Source organism: Mangifera indica, chromosome 4 (assembly GCF_011075055.1).
Source record: "Mangifera indica cultivar Alphonso chromosome 4, CATAS_Mindica_2.1, whole genome shotgun sequence".
NCBI classification, from domain to species: Eukaryota; Viridiplantae; Streptophyta; class Magnoliopsida; order Sapindales; family Anacardiaceae; genus Mangifera; species Mangifera indica.
Genome location: NC_058140.1, coordinates 19900765 through 19914658, shown reverse-complemented (window position 1 = coordinate 19914658; position 13894 = coordinate 19900765). Strand labels below are relative to the sequence as shown.

The 13894-nt window shown below is 34.9% G+C and overlaps 2 protein-coding genes across 2 annotated transcripts; both read right to left on the bottom strand.

The window, feature by feature from the left end:
* Positions 1 to 254: 254 nt before the first annotated feature.
* On the bottom strand, positions 255 to 4373 carry LOC123213938 (receptor protein kinase-like protein ZAR1). Its single transcript, XM_044633573.1, has 2 exons — positions 2492 to 4373; positions 255 to 1286 (listed from the first exon to the last, which is right to left on the bottom strand). The coding sequence occupies exons 1-2, from the start codon at positions 3984 to 3986 to the stop codon at positions 646 to 648; spliced, it is 2136 nt and encodes a 711-aa protein (XP_044489508.1). The 5' UTR covers positions 3987 to 4373; the 3' UTR covers positions 255 to 645.
* A 4278-nt stretch (positions 4374 to 8651) lies between these two features.
* Positions 8652 to 11803, bottom strand: LOC123213939 (proteasome subunit beta type-5-B-like). The gene is made up of 8 exons (XM_044633574.1): positions 11649 to 11803; positions 11026 to 11149; positions 10801 to 10930; positions 10427 to 10533; positions 10044 to 10178; positions 9861 to 9964; positions 9012 to 9112; positions 8652 to 8912 (listed from the first exon to the last, which is right to left on the bottom strand). Exons 2-8 carry the CDS (start codon positions 11137 to 11139, stop codon positions 8785 to 8787), a joined length of 819 nt encoding a protein of 272 aa, XP_044489509.1. The 5' UTR covers positions 11140 to 11149; positions 11649 to 11803; the 3' UTR covers positions 8652 to 8784.
* Positions 11804 to 13894: the final 2091 nt, after the last annotated feature.

Genomic DNA, 13894 nt, shown 5'->3' with positions numbered 1-13894 from the left:
AAAAGCCTGTTGAAATATCAATGACTGCAATTAACTACAAGAATAGTATTTAAAGAGCATATTTTATTTATTAAATATTAAGAAACGGATAATGTTATATGTATATATTTTTATCTATAATTTATATATATATATATATATATATATATATATATATATATATGATATGTTATTATATGATTGGATGTTATTTTATCTTTAATTTAAAATTATTTAATTATATAATAATATATTATTTATGTATTTAAATTGCATGCTAACAAATATGTAAAGATAGTTTTATTATTAAGAAACATGGATAACCTTTCTGTCCTCCACTAGACAAATCATTAAAAGAGCTAAAAAGTAACACTTCTTAATTCTTATTACAAGCAAAACCTATTTAGAGGAAAATTCAATAAAATTTAAATTACCAATTAGTCACCTAAAAACTTTTGCCACAATACAAACATAACATGTATATTCCAGTGAAGCTATAAAAAATTGCTAAAGGCATGTGGCTGGGAAGATGATGGGATTGAAATTTATTCCCTCAGCAACTTCGCCAAATCCATTGTTTAAAAAATGAAGAATCGACCCTTGCAAAATCAAGAAATTGCAGCTTCTTTGTTGCAGGAAATTAATTTAACCAAAAATCTCTTTCTTCTATGAGCCAATCCTCTCAAGATTTTCCGATACATTTTTCATCCTCGGCCGGACCTCAGGGTCTGTCTCTGTGCAAGTAAGTGCCACTTGAAAAACTGCCAGCACCTCCTTTTTGGCATGCACTTCTTGCAGCAATAACGGATCGACCATATCCGATAATGGGTTCTCTTCTTCGAAGCCTTTTCTCACCCACCTCACCAGATCCGGAACTTCGATGGACGTTGATGTGGTTGGCGAGAGTTCAGGCGCCTTTCCAGTGAGTAATTCGAGCAGAACGACGCCGAACGCATATACGTCCCACTTCTGCGTGGGTCGGCTTCCGGGGACTCGAGCCTCTGGAGCTTTGTAATTGTTGGCTCGTTCTGTTTGGACTGACTTCATGTAAGGGAGGGCTCCGCCCATAAATCCGCCGGAGGAAGAAGGACTATTGCCTGTGATGTTTACGAGTCTGTTGAGTCCAAAATCGGAGATGTAAGGTTGAAAATCATTGTTGATGAGGATGTTTGATGGTTTGATGTCTCCATGGACAAATTTTCTTGGACTGCATTCGTGAAGATAGGCCAAGCCCCGAGCTGTTCCCTTTATAATTCTCAGCCTTATTGACCATGAGAGGCCGCTTGAGGATGGCTGCCCACTTCTCCCTGTAAAATTAGAATTTAGGCTAGTAAATTTCCATCTCTTATGAAGTTAAAATTCCTGTTAAAAATGTAAGTACACTTGTAGTTACAGGGCCCAATAAGTAGAGTGGAATGGTGGGGGAAAAGTGAGTCTCTCAAAGGAAAGAAAACATAGAGTGGTTTGCAAAACTAGCTACTGCAGAAAAAGGAATACAAAGTCTTGACTTTTTGTCTCTAAAAGTTACTCTTTTAAAAGGGAAGAACAACACAAGGAACCTTGTAAAAAGCCACTTTAAACAGAACCTTCAAATCCAGAACGTGCAAGCTTTACAATACATTCCATGCTAAGTGGGGCTGAAGCAATTAATTTGAATGTAAGTGTTAGGAATCTCACATTGGTGGGAGGTGAATTGGATGGAGTATATAAGTGTAGGGAAACCCTTACTCTTAAGCTAACTTTCAGAGTGAGAGAGGTCCAACAAGAGGTATTCTGGTCTATAGAGTTCTCAAACTTTGCTCGACCCTAAGACCTAATTAAAGGGAGGTTTCATGTTTGCTATTTGTGTGGAGTATAGGTTTGTTGTGAATGGGTAGACTGATGACCTAATGTATGATCGGAAAGGATTATCATGGCTTTTGGGGTGAGAGAGTTTCATGGCCCATTGTCATTGACCTTGAAATGCTGAAGCCCCCACCAAAACTGTCAACACAGCCAACGAAGGACCTACCATTTCTGAACATCTCCCATTCACAAAGTTAAAACACAGAGCCAGCCAACCCAACTTACCCAGATTGAAGCCAACAAGTCCCTTGCCATTATACTTGTGCATGTCTTTATCAAGATCAAGGTCTTAATCTTCCAATTTTAATCCTTTCTCTTTCCTTGTGCTTTTACTGTCTTAAGGTAAAAACAATGAGATTACTGATGGATGGGGCATTCCGATAATCTAATAATAAGAATGGGGCATATAGGCTCATGCCTTAAATGATGTATCATCATTTGTCGACACGTAGACCAATCAAGACACAATTTATGCCTCTAAAAGAAAAAACTTAACGAGAGTCAATTGGGTTTGGGTATCTAAATATGCGTCCACCCACCTAACCTTATATGCTTTGTCCAAATCGAAATTTAATTTCAGGAAAGAATTTAAGAAAACACAACTGTAATTCAACCGACAGACAAGAACAAGATAAGTAAATGGAACGTAATTAGGAACTGAACTGACCTCGAAGAGCATTATTCAAGTTGCCATTGGAAATGAAATCACTGATAAGAAGCTTCTCATCTGGTGCCCAATAATAAGCTCTCAACTTAACAATATTAGGATGTTTTACTTTAGCAATGGTCTGGACTTCACTGACGAACTCTTTATATCTCTGTTCTCCACCTTCACCAAGTCTCCTTACAGCCACTGGCACGCCATTTCCGAGAACAACTTTGTACACAATCCCTAACCCACTCTTTCCCAGTACATAAGCTGAAGCTCTCAGCAGCTCATCGAGCTCAATCGAAAACCCTTTATCAATTGCCACCAGCTCTCCTTCACATTTCGTTCTTTCTGATTTTTCGTGATCCTCCAATTCAGAATCTTCATTTCTAAAACCGTTTATGCAAGGACAAGAACAGAGCTTTCCCTTTTCGTTTCCTCCGAGTTTGCTTCTTCCCGTGCAGCTACATCCGCCATTGGAGTCTTTCTTTCTCCAGTAAATGTAAACGATCACTAAACCAATAAATGCAACACCAGCTGCATCAGCTACTGATATTAATATAATCAAACCGGGACTCAGGCCTTTTCTTTTGTTCTTATCGGATTCCGGCACCGAACTCTGGGTTTCCTGCTGGCTATCTGAAGAGTCTTTGCAAGATTTTTGAAGAGGAAAGCCGCATAATTGAGGATTGTTAAGAAAAGCAGTTGGTCCTTGGTTTGCAAACGACCCCGTTTGAGGTATTTCACCGCTCAAATTATTGTTTCTCAGATCAAAACTGACTGTAACAGGTAAATTCCCAAGCGATTTCGGGATTCTACCAGATAAATGGTTGAAAGATAAATTAAGAGTACCTGATAAAGACTGTAACTCGCCAAGATCATTGGGTATGGGGCCTTCAAAATCATTTGCAGAAAGATCAAGCTGTACCAAATTTTCCAAAACTGGCCAAATCCCTGCTGGAAGCTTCCCGGAAAATTTGTTTTTGGCAAGTATAAGCCTTTGTAATTGCTTGCAATTCTTTATATCATCAGGAAGAGAACCCGTTAAAGAATTGTTGGAAAGATCAAGGTTTTGGAGTCTAGGGAGGTTACAGATCGACGGCGGGAGAGAACCAGAGAGATTATTGCCGTAGAGAAAGAGACTGTGAAGTGCGGTGGCGTTGAACAACTGAACAGGAATTGATCCGTACAAATTATTGTTGTGAAGGTTGAGTCTACGGAGATAGGCTAAAGAACCGAGCTCGGAGGGAATATAGCCACGCAGATTTTTGCCGGAAATTGCGATGCCGACCACTCGTGGGTCGGGGAAGCCGGAAATGTTCATGCAGAAAATGCCTGACCAGTGACAGGGTGTGGGGTCGTTCTCGTTCCAGTCGGAGAAAACAGAGCCGTCTGATGGCTGATCAATGGCGGATTTGAGTGAAAGCAGAGTGAGTCCATCCGGCGAGAGAGAAAAAGACAATTGAAAAGAGGAAAAACAGACAAACAACAGAACCCAGAAACGGTTTTCCATTAGAGTTCAGTTGACAAAGAAAAATAAATGAAATTTAATCACAGAAGAATATACAGTGAATAAAAAGAAGCAAGAAGAAGAAGAAGAGGAATAGGAACAAGGGTAGTTAGATGTGGAGACGTATTTATCAGAAAAAGACTTGAAGGAGACGAGATTTTGATAGGACAGTGAGGCCCACTCCCGCCAAGAGAGAGAGATGACTTTCTTCTTTCTAACGAAAGGGGGAGTAGAAGAAAAGCAAAATGACTCGACTCAAATCTCAACTCAACTCAACTCAACTCAAATCCGAGTGCTTTTTTTAAGGGGGCTTCATGCGTGATGTTGATGTGTGTTTTTGTAGTTTCTGTTGAGTCTTTCTCTGTTAGCTTGGTTGAAGAACAGAAGAAAACAGCACAGCACACAAGTTTCTTTCATAGTTTCTGGAATCTAGGATGTTTTTATTATGTAAAAGATGCCTTTAAAGGAATAACTTTTATCTTTTTCATCAACTAATCTTGATTTGGTAGGATCAAAATTTTAATCTTTTGTGTTGTTTATTGTTTGGGCAAAGGACTATTTTCCACCAAAGTTTTAATCGAATCTCAAAAATATATTTATGATAATTTAAAACTTTAAATACTCATCCATAAATTAATTTCTGTTAGAGATAAGAGTTTAAAACTTCAAATACCCATTCATGGATTAACTTTTGTTAGACGCAACAGTAAAATCATCAATTTACTACTAAAGTTCAAAACCCTGAAAATTTATATTATTTTTCCTCCTTATTTTAAAAAACTAACAATTTTTTTCACACAATAAAACTCAGAAAAACTACAATTTTCCCCTAAGGTTTCAAATTTTCAGGTGAGCCATCGATCCACTAGAATCTGGTGGCTCAATGGAGGTGGAGAAGTGTTGACACTTTTGGATGATGATGCGTTATCTAAATCAAAGCTTTTGGATGACATATCATCATCCAGATAAACACCTTTGGACGATGAAACATTGTCCAAAGCTCAACGCTTCTAGACAATAATGCGCTTTTGGATGCTTTTTCGACGTCGTTGAGCCACCAAATTCTGGTAAATTGGTGGCTCACCTAAAAAATTGAAACCCTAGGGGAAAAATTATAGTTTTTTAAAGTTTTATTAGGGGAAAATTGTTAATTTTCTAAACTAAAAGAGGTAAATGATATAAACTTTTAAGGTTTTGAAATTTAGTATTAAAATAACGATTTTATTTTTACTTTTAATAGAAGTTAATTCACATATGGGTATTTAGAGTTTTGAACTATTGTGTGTGTTTATAATTTAACTAAAACTTGGGTGGGAAATAGTTCTTTGTCTTTTATTGTTTCACGAGGGATTCCTTCTCTCTTTGGTTTGATACAAGTTGTCGTTGTCCAATTAAGGGCTTAAACTCACATTTGGTATCCAAAATGAGTTAAATTCGAATTGAAATTCAAGTTTATTAACTTAGTTCAAATTTGAAAGTTGTTACGGTTCACCCATCTAGAGTTATTGTTCACCCTTCTGATGTAACTATCTATTTCATGATATTTTGGTTCATGATGTTTGAATGAAAGTTTTTTCAAAAAAATCAGGAATTCAAGATAGAATCCTGAATGAGCAACCTCACAACACAAATTCCATCAATTTTGGTAAAATGTTGAATAACCAACTAAACAGTCCTATCTCCATCTACAACGGCCACAACTAAAGCTTAATAGAGTTCCACTGTGTCCGCAAAATTATAGACATTTGGAAAACTTTCTACCTTTGAGTTTTGTTTTAATTGTTTTTCCTTTCAGTTTTTTTGTTTTGGAAACAGCGTTTTTAGGACATTCAAGGGGTTCTATTGCTTGCATTCTTCCACTATTTCAAATCTTGATTGCTTAGTTATCTTCTGAGTGTGTTTCAATTCAACATTAATTCATTAGTTTCAGTTAGGTATTATTATAAATTTTAATTAAGTTTAAATTAATCGTAATAATTTGGATTTACTTCGAATATTAACAATTATGCAGAGCTTTCATTGCATGTGAACTATTACATATTTAAACGAAGGATGAGCCCGCATATAAAAATCATGCGTAAAGTGGGAGTAGTCCTGATATTAAAAAAAAATTGGAACAGAGAGAAGGCCCTACTGATGATTTGATTGTTATTTTATATTATGTCAAAATCGATACTACTATTATGGATTGTAAATTATTTTTACGGATAAAATTATATATATGGGCAAATTTTGCATTTTTGTTTGACTATCTTATGAAAAATCATAGGATAAAATAATTATTAATTTTTTTCTTATTTTAAAATTATTTAATTATATTATATCATATTAATTTGTATAATATATGATATTACTCTCGTTTCAATATTATTAACAATAGTGGGTTTAAGTCCAATTCAATATCCACATTCCTAAACCATATTATCTAATCCAACTCCAAGCATGAATTTACAAGTTAAATTAGTATTAGACTAAACTGGATTTAAGTTAAACAGATTTTGAATATAGACCGATTTAAGATTTAATTTGAATCTAAAATAATTAATTATAAAATTACTATGAGAGAGTTAATAACAAAATAAATAATATTAAATCAAAAATTGAACTAAACTAAACTAATTTGGTTCGGATTTACCCTTGCCCACTTTGAGAGTATTAAATTCTTAGCATTGACAGATTGCATGTCCTGTAGCCTATAGCTGTCAAATGCTTTGCTTTTGTTTGCTGCAATGGACAGTACTGTAGTTGATACCGTTGTTCACCTAGAGCTCTCTGTCAAACTACAAGATTGATTGGGTAGTTTGTTATTCTACAAAGCGAGCTCTTCATGAATTATTTTATGATTGATTCAGAAATCCAACTAACTTTTTATTATATGTTTGTTTTAGTGGGAATTTTAATGATGATTTTTTCTCATTCTCAATCATGAAATCATGCGTAGAAGCAACCAGAAATTGGGGGTGTTAGAGAGAGACACCATAATTGCTGTTTATTCTTTGTGGAATGACTTATGTCCGTTTAACTTTTGTCTTGTTTCGATAATTAGGAATAAGGAAACACACACAAGTCTAATTCTTCATTTATTTATTTATAAAGTGAAAGAGTAACATGGTGACTTTATGATTTTTGGATCAAGACCCAGCTAAGAGACTGGTTTGGGTCTTGTCAGTCGATCATTGTAGGAATGGATATGAATCAAATCAAACTTAAACACTTTTTGAGTTGAGTTTTATTTAAGTATCGTTTGAATTTGTATTTTAAATTAGGATTTGAGTTCTTAGCTCTATGATTAAACAATGTTATTTTATTTAATAAATAGACAAAATTACATTATTTTGATTATTATTTAACAACTCAAATCGAATCATGAATCAAATCAAACTATACCCCAACTCACAAGCCAAATTAAGCCAAATTAAGTCAAACTTTCTCTAAAGTTTTACTCTCAAATTAAAAAACAGTCAACCCTCTTGACTTCAAATTAAATTGAATTCGAGTTAAATAAATTCAAATCAAATTAAATTAATTTTCGAGATTAAACTATCTCAGTTCATATCTAATGGTAAATCGATGATCAGACTAATTATAGATTAAATAAACATCATACCTATATTTAACTAAAAACAACGGTGTGTTATGTAATGCATGTAATTGTGACTTTGTAATATGTAATGCGTATTTCTTACTACATGTATATTCGTTTGGAGTATTAATAATTGCAAGAACTAGTTCACTGACCAATATGAACCGGATTTTAAAAGATTTATCAAAACGCCATCCATGTAAAACTTAAAACGGACTTTTCCCGTAAGAGACAAACACACAGAAGGGTGGCAAGAGTTGGCATAAGTTTGCTTTGTGACTAAGAAAAATAAAATGATATGAATTGTAATTTAGCCATAATCGACTAATTTTTCAACTTAAAACTTGAGAAACGTGGACCCCTTTCACACAAATCCAGACAATTTTTAGAAGAGCAATACTATGTGTACCCACTTTGGATACATAAATGTATACACACTCATATGTGTCATCATATGATTGATTATTGTTTTATTTTTAATTCAAAACCATCAAATCACATGATGACACATATAAATGTGTATATATTTGTGTACTTAAAGTGGATATACATAGTTTTATTGTTTTTAGAAACATTGAATCTAAATGTACTGAATTATGGTTTATTTCTAGTAAAGACCATACCTCAATCTTCCCAATATTATAGAATTATTTATAAATATATTGATAGGGAAACTGATGTAACTTATAAAAGACAAGTTCCTTTCAAGATATACCAGATCAATTCAACAGTGACTTTCCACTTCAATGAAGTTACTGGTACCTAAAGTAGCTGCCCAGTCCTTGTATGGTAAGACATTACCACAACTAAGTTTCATTGATAAGTAATTTTATGTATTCTAACAATGGATACAAATACAGGCACATTTATGATATGGGTTCACATCTGGGCAGTTCGTATTCATAATACAAACCGAAAATTGAAATATTCGGTCACCGAATTAAAGCATTCTCAATAAACCAGTTGCCAGCCATAATACAGCATCACCTTGAAACAAGGACCATCCATGAATGCTTTGGGGAAGAAGATCAACCCAGAGAAATCTCTAGTTCGCAAGCATATATATCATCTATGAAATAGAGGAATATCATGAAAGAGTTTCAGATTACTACTTGTTTCTATTCAGATAACAGCAATTTAGAAGCAGTAACTCATTTATCGTAAAATAGAAAATGTCGTTCACACTCAAATTTCAGAGAAAAAGAAAAAAAGCAACCCCTAAGTTGAGCTGGACTCGGCCATTTCTTGTTCCACTGTGCTTGTGCTGATGGGATTGTACTTATAGTAAAGCTCCCCGACATCATCACCAGACAGCTTCTTCCATCCATTTGGTCCAACATGGTAGACTGATTTAAAGAAAAGCTTTCAATCAAAACAGGCACATGAAAAAAATTGTGTAGAGAGCGATTGTTGTGTGTGTGTGTATAGATAGAGAGAGAGAGTACCGCTAGCAACACCACCACTAGCCCCATCCCTGAAAGTTGCATGATAAATAGCTCTTCTAGCCAACTCTGCAGCTTCTTCAACTGACAAATCATATTTGTACCTAACATAAAAATATAGGAGATGATAAGATCACCACACAAACATTATAGAATACACATCATAAATTAGTATTATCATCAATCAATATAAATGAAAATAGTCAATTATAATTTCTAAAAACAAAGTGATCATGAAATGCGGGGAAAACTTCAGCTCTGCCAATTCAACAATGCATGAAGCAAAGCCATAAAATTACAATTCTGTCAAAACAACCATATTCCACGCAAAAATCATCCCAAAACTACCAAATTCCACCATCTTAACCAAAAATGAATTGACCATATAGCGACAGCTTGAATTTAAATGGTATGAAAGCAGGTACAAGATGTGCTGTTCCTGCCACAACAACAAGACCTCCCTGGTAGCAGGGACAGAAGACACATAAAAGAAGCATTATTTCCAAAACTTTTAAAACTTTTTCTGTTGGTAGTTGCCCCCAAAAAGGGTAGGGGATCTTATAAGGAAATACATACTCCACAAATAAATGCAAAGAACTTTAGTGGATGTCTTTTTCAAATTCACTATTCTTTAGCTGTTACACTTTTTTATTACTTATCAAATATTTTCTTTGTTACATGGGAGTAACCTGATGTTGCTTGCCAATTTAAAAAACAATATAAGATGTAAACATTTTTGCACCCCATAACATAAAGAAGTTTCAAACTATCCTTAATCTATACTCTGCAAATATTGCCTACACAACAAAGGAACCAAAGAAAAGGGTAAAAACATGGGGAATAGAGACATACCCGCTATCTAATACACCATAAGCATATGGTGAACCTGACCCAACAGAGAACCGTGTTCCTTTCAGCCTTCCTCCTTCACTGTCTACATAATACAATCCAGGTCCCTACAATCCAAAGAAAACAGCTTCAAAAAGAGTCTTGGTAAGAAATGGGGAAAAGAAAACGAAACATAAAATCACTTACAGTTTCATCCCATCCAGCAATCATAGTCCCAACAGACAGTCCCATTCCACGATAAGAGTAGAGAATGTTAGCCAGCAGCTTTGAAGCCCCTGTAACTGAGATTCTGCGCTTGTTTGCCAATTCATGCAGCCGACACTAAATATGTATAACACTTGAGAATTAGTAGTTCGCATGTGGAGAACACACAAAATTGGGTCTTACAAGATTCAGTCTTCATACACATATTAAGAGCTAAACACCGAAAAAAGCCTAGAAATGTTGGACTGCTCAAAGCTACTTTTCATGGCCACTTGAGCAACAAGTAAAAAATGAATTGGCTAACAACTAATCATTGTATCCAGTACACTTGAGAGCATACACTTCACATTTTATATATATGTTACCTTTATGCCTAGATTTCTGTGCCAAAACTGGCAGTCAGCAGCTCCTCCAGCCATTGTCCCCAGCATGTAAGGATTGATTTCAATAATTTTTTTCACCGATTGTGATGCTGGAAAAATCAGAAAGGAAATAATAATGCTCTTGGCTACTTAATATCTAATAACAAAGTGAAAATACAATCATGTTAATATTACTGGAAGATTAAAGTTGCCAGCATATATAGGGCATGAATGTCTTCTCAATCCCCTTAATATGTCGCAGAAGAAAAGCTTCAACACGTGTTTTCCATAATTGTAGAATTCAATTCAAATTTATGAACATTAAATTTGCAAATCATAAGCAGAAGGAAAACAAAATAGAGGGGAAAAATCCATACAGATATAGCCCCCCATGCTAGCTCTAGAGTCAGCTGCAACCATGACACCCTCCTTAAAAATAAAAGCAAGCGTAGTTGTCCCCTTTGCGGGCTTCACCATTTGTACAGACTCCTTTTGGAACCCATCAAACTGAGAAAGAAACAATTAAACAAACCAATGAATACAATCATTAAACCGAAAAATCTGCTCTAGCATCATATGAAAACCCGTGCATTGGAACTCACATCAGTAGTAACAGGAAGATCAAATGAAGGAGCAGAAGCAAAGCTAGAAAAAGGCTCACAGATTGCCCCCAAATGTGGAGCAGTTGATTCAAGACCACTAGTGTCAAGCTTCATGATTATAAACCTACAACAAATAGAAATTAAACTCTCCAAACCAATACAAATTATATGAAAATCCACGCATTACATACTACATTTATTCTATGCTCAGTTCAGGAAATTAACCCGGATCAGTCTGTGAGGAAGCTATAGTTACCGAGTTCCCACATAATAAACTTAAACATTTTTATAATGATGAAAACATATTAAAATTACGTAAGTAAAGAGCCTATAGACTAAGAAACTGAGTATAACCCAAATCGACGAATAAAATATTAACTACAATAGAAATATAGAATATATCAACTCAAATAATAAAAATAGTTCGACTAACTTTCCTATATCACGTTCTGGGTTCAATACCAGCAAAAGGATCCATAATTTAAATTATCGAATTGAACTCAGGAAAATAATCTGACCCAAAAAGTTCCAATCGTAAACCCTAACTTACAAATCGCGGCCAGCTTCACAGATCTCTAATGACATGCAAAATCAATTGAATCTGATAGGAGATTCTAACGTACCTTTAACGAAGATATGAATGACGCTTCAGTTGAGAGAACGTAGAGCAGATACAGACACTTAAAAAAGCAGAAGGAAGAGAACGGTTGATAAATAATCATACAAAGGCAGAAAAAGTTTCTTGTGCCGCGGGCAAGTTCTGATGAATATGGACCGGGCTTGGAAGTGTGCTAGATTTTGTATAGGAGTCTAGATGAATAGGGCCGGGCTTGAAGAATAATTTGTATACCATATGGGCCAGGCTTAGGGTTGGATTTAACCAAACCAAATTCAAACGGAATTCAAAGGTTCGTTTGAATTCTACTCAAATCCAGAATAATTAGTTTGTGATCAAGCTCGGTTGGTTCCAATTGTCGGAGAAGAAGAAATCTTGTCAAAAAAAATCAGAATCTTAAAAAATCATATGAGAAGATGAAGAAGAATGTCGAACGATGCAAACTCTGATGATTCAAGCTGAATCAAACAACAATTTTAAAGTATTTTGATCAAATTTATATTACAATAGCGTGAAGTGTCAAAAATTATTTCCACAATCCATGACCACCTATTTGAACCAAAGGTCTCAATTCCATTTCGTTCGATGTCACAAGCACAATCGTATCAATTTTTTAATAAGCTGGGAAAGCAAGAAAGTATATCACTTTTATTTCAAATTTTTATGCGTATAAAGTGTAAGTTGAATAACAAGGAAGACACTAGAAATTCATGTACTTACTAAAATATCATCTAGTAGGGTATATTCGACCTGAATTGTTCAATCTTTAATCGTTTATTGACTCAACTCAAACCAGAGCTTGCATCACCAACAATTTTTCTTTTATAATGACTTTTTTTTATTTTTGCCGGTCATTCCTCTTATATATATATAAACAAACCAATAAAAAATTGTCAAAGATGGATGGTGATTGGATAGATTTATTTTTTATGATCGAATGGTAGGGTGGATTTGATCCAAACACTCAGATCAAATCCACAATTCAAACGAATTGATTTTGAATTAAAACTTTAGTTTGATTCGACGGTAAACTCAATTTTAGCTAAAGTTGAATCCACCACCTAGAGGGTGCATGGTTCATGGTTAGGTGAGAGAGGTGGTTAAGATTAAGGATTTTGAGGCGATTTGAGTCAAACCATGGGATGGCATGAAGACTAGCCTATCCACTAATTCTCAGGCAGTTTTCATGCAAAGAACGTGGACTCAACCAACCAAGCCTTTCAACATCACATGCGATCACTGACTCCACTCCACCACATTATCCCTTTGCCAGGCCCATTGCCCACCCCGTCCCGTAACACACCACCGCCAATTCCCACACACCCTAGCTTCCCTTGCAATTTCCGTGCCTTCAAAATCACTTTCCCTAAAAGTGCTTTTACTCATCTCCTATCTAAATTTACCTTTAAGGACACAACAGAAAGAAAGAAGCTTCAAAGCTTAATATTCAACCAAGCCAACTATTAATTTACCTCCCAAGCTTCAAAGCCTTTCCCACTATTGGCTTTAGGACAAGTCAAATTTGGCGCCGGGGACAGGTAATTATGATTAATCATACAATAATTAACGGCTACTTGCTTCCAAATAATGGTAATTAAATCCTAAATCAAATTCATAAATAATTACTTAGGCCCGGGGCCTACCTTCAAATGATTTTGTCGTAGATATTTCTTGGGCGGCATGAGTGGTTGGCGATATTAATATCAATATACTTTCCTGAATTATAGATATAGTTAATGTATATATAATTTATAAATTTTAACGGTAAATCTAAACCACAAACTTTAATTAAGTTTTAAATTTTAAATTTAATGATTAAATTAAATTCGAGTTACAATTAACCTTTACTTAACAAATTCAAACCAATTTTAAAATTGGGGTGTTTGGGTTTGGTTTGCTGGTGAATTCAAATTCACCTGCGGTTGAAAAAAAGTCAAAAGGTTGTGCGTTTGAGTTTGACTGTCGTTTTCTTCACTTATAAAGGGAGCATATCAAGGCTGAATATGACAAAATTACAGATGGAAGTTTTGATGAGACGTAGTACAAGATGTCGGCATTTGAAATTTCAACTTCGCCTAATAAATTTGTCAATATAGCCAATTGCTTTTTCCCAACTTAGCCTTCCATGTCTTATGGGTACTAGTTTTAGGTATAAATATTTGACATTGACATAGCATTCTTGCCATATCAACGCATACATCCCATTCTCAACTACTCTCAATACTAACAAGCCCTTATATAAAAACATAATTA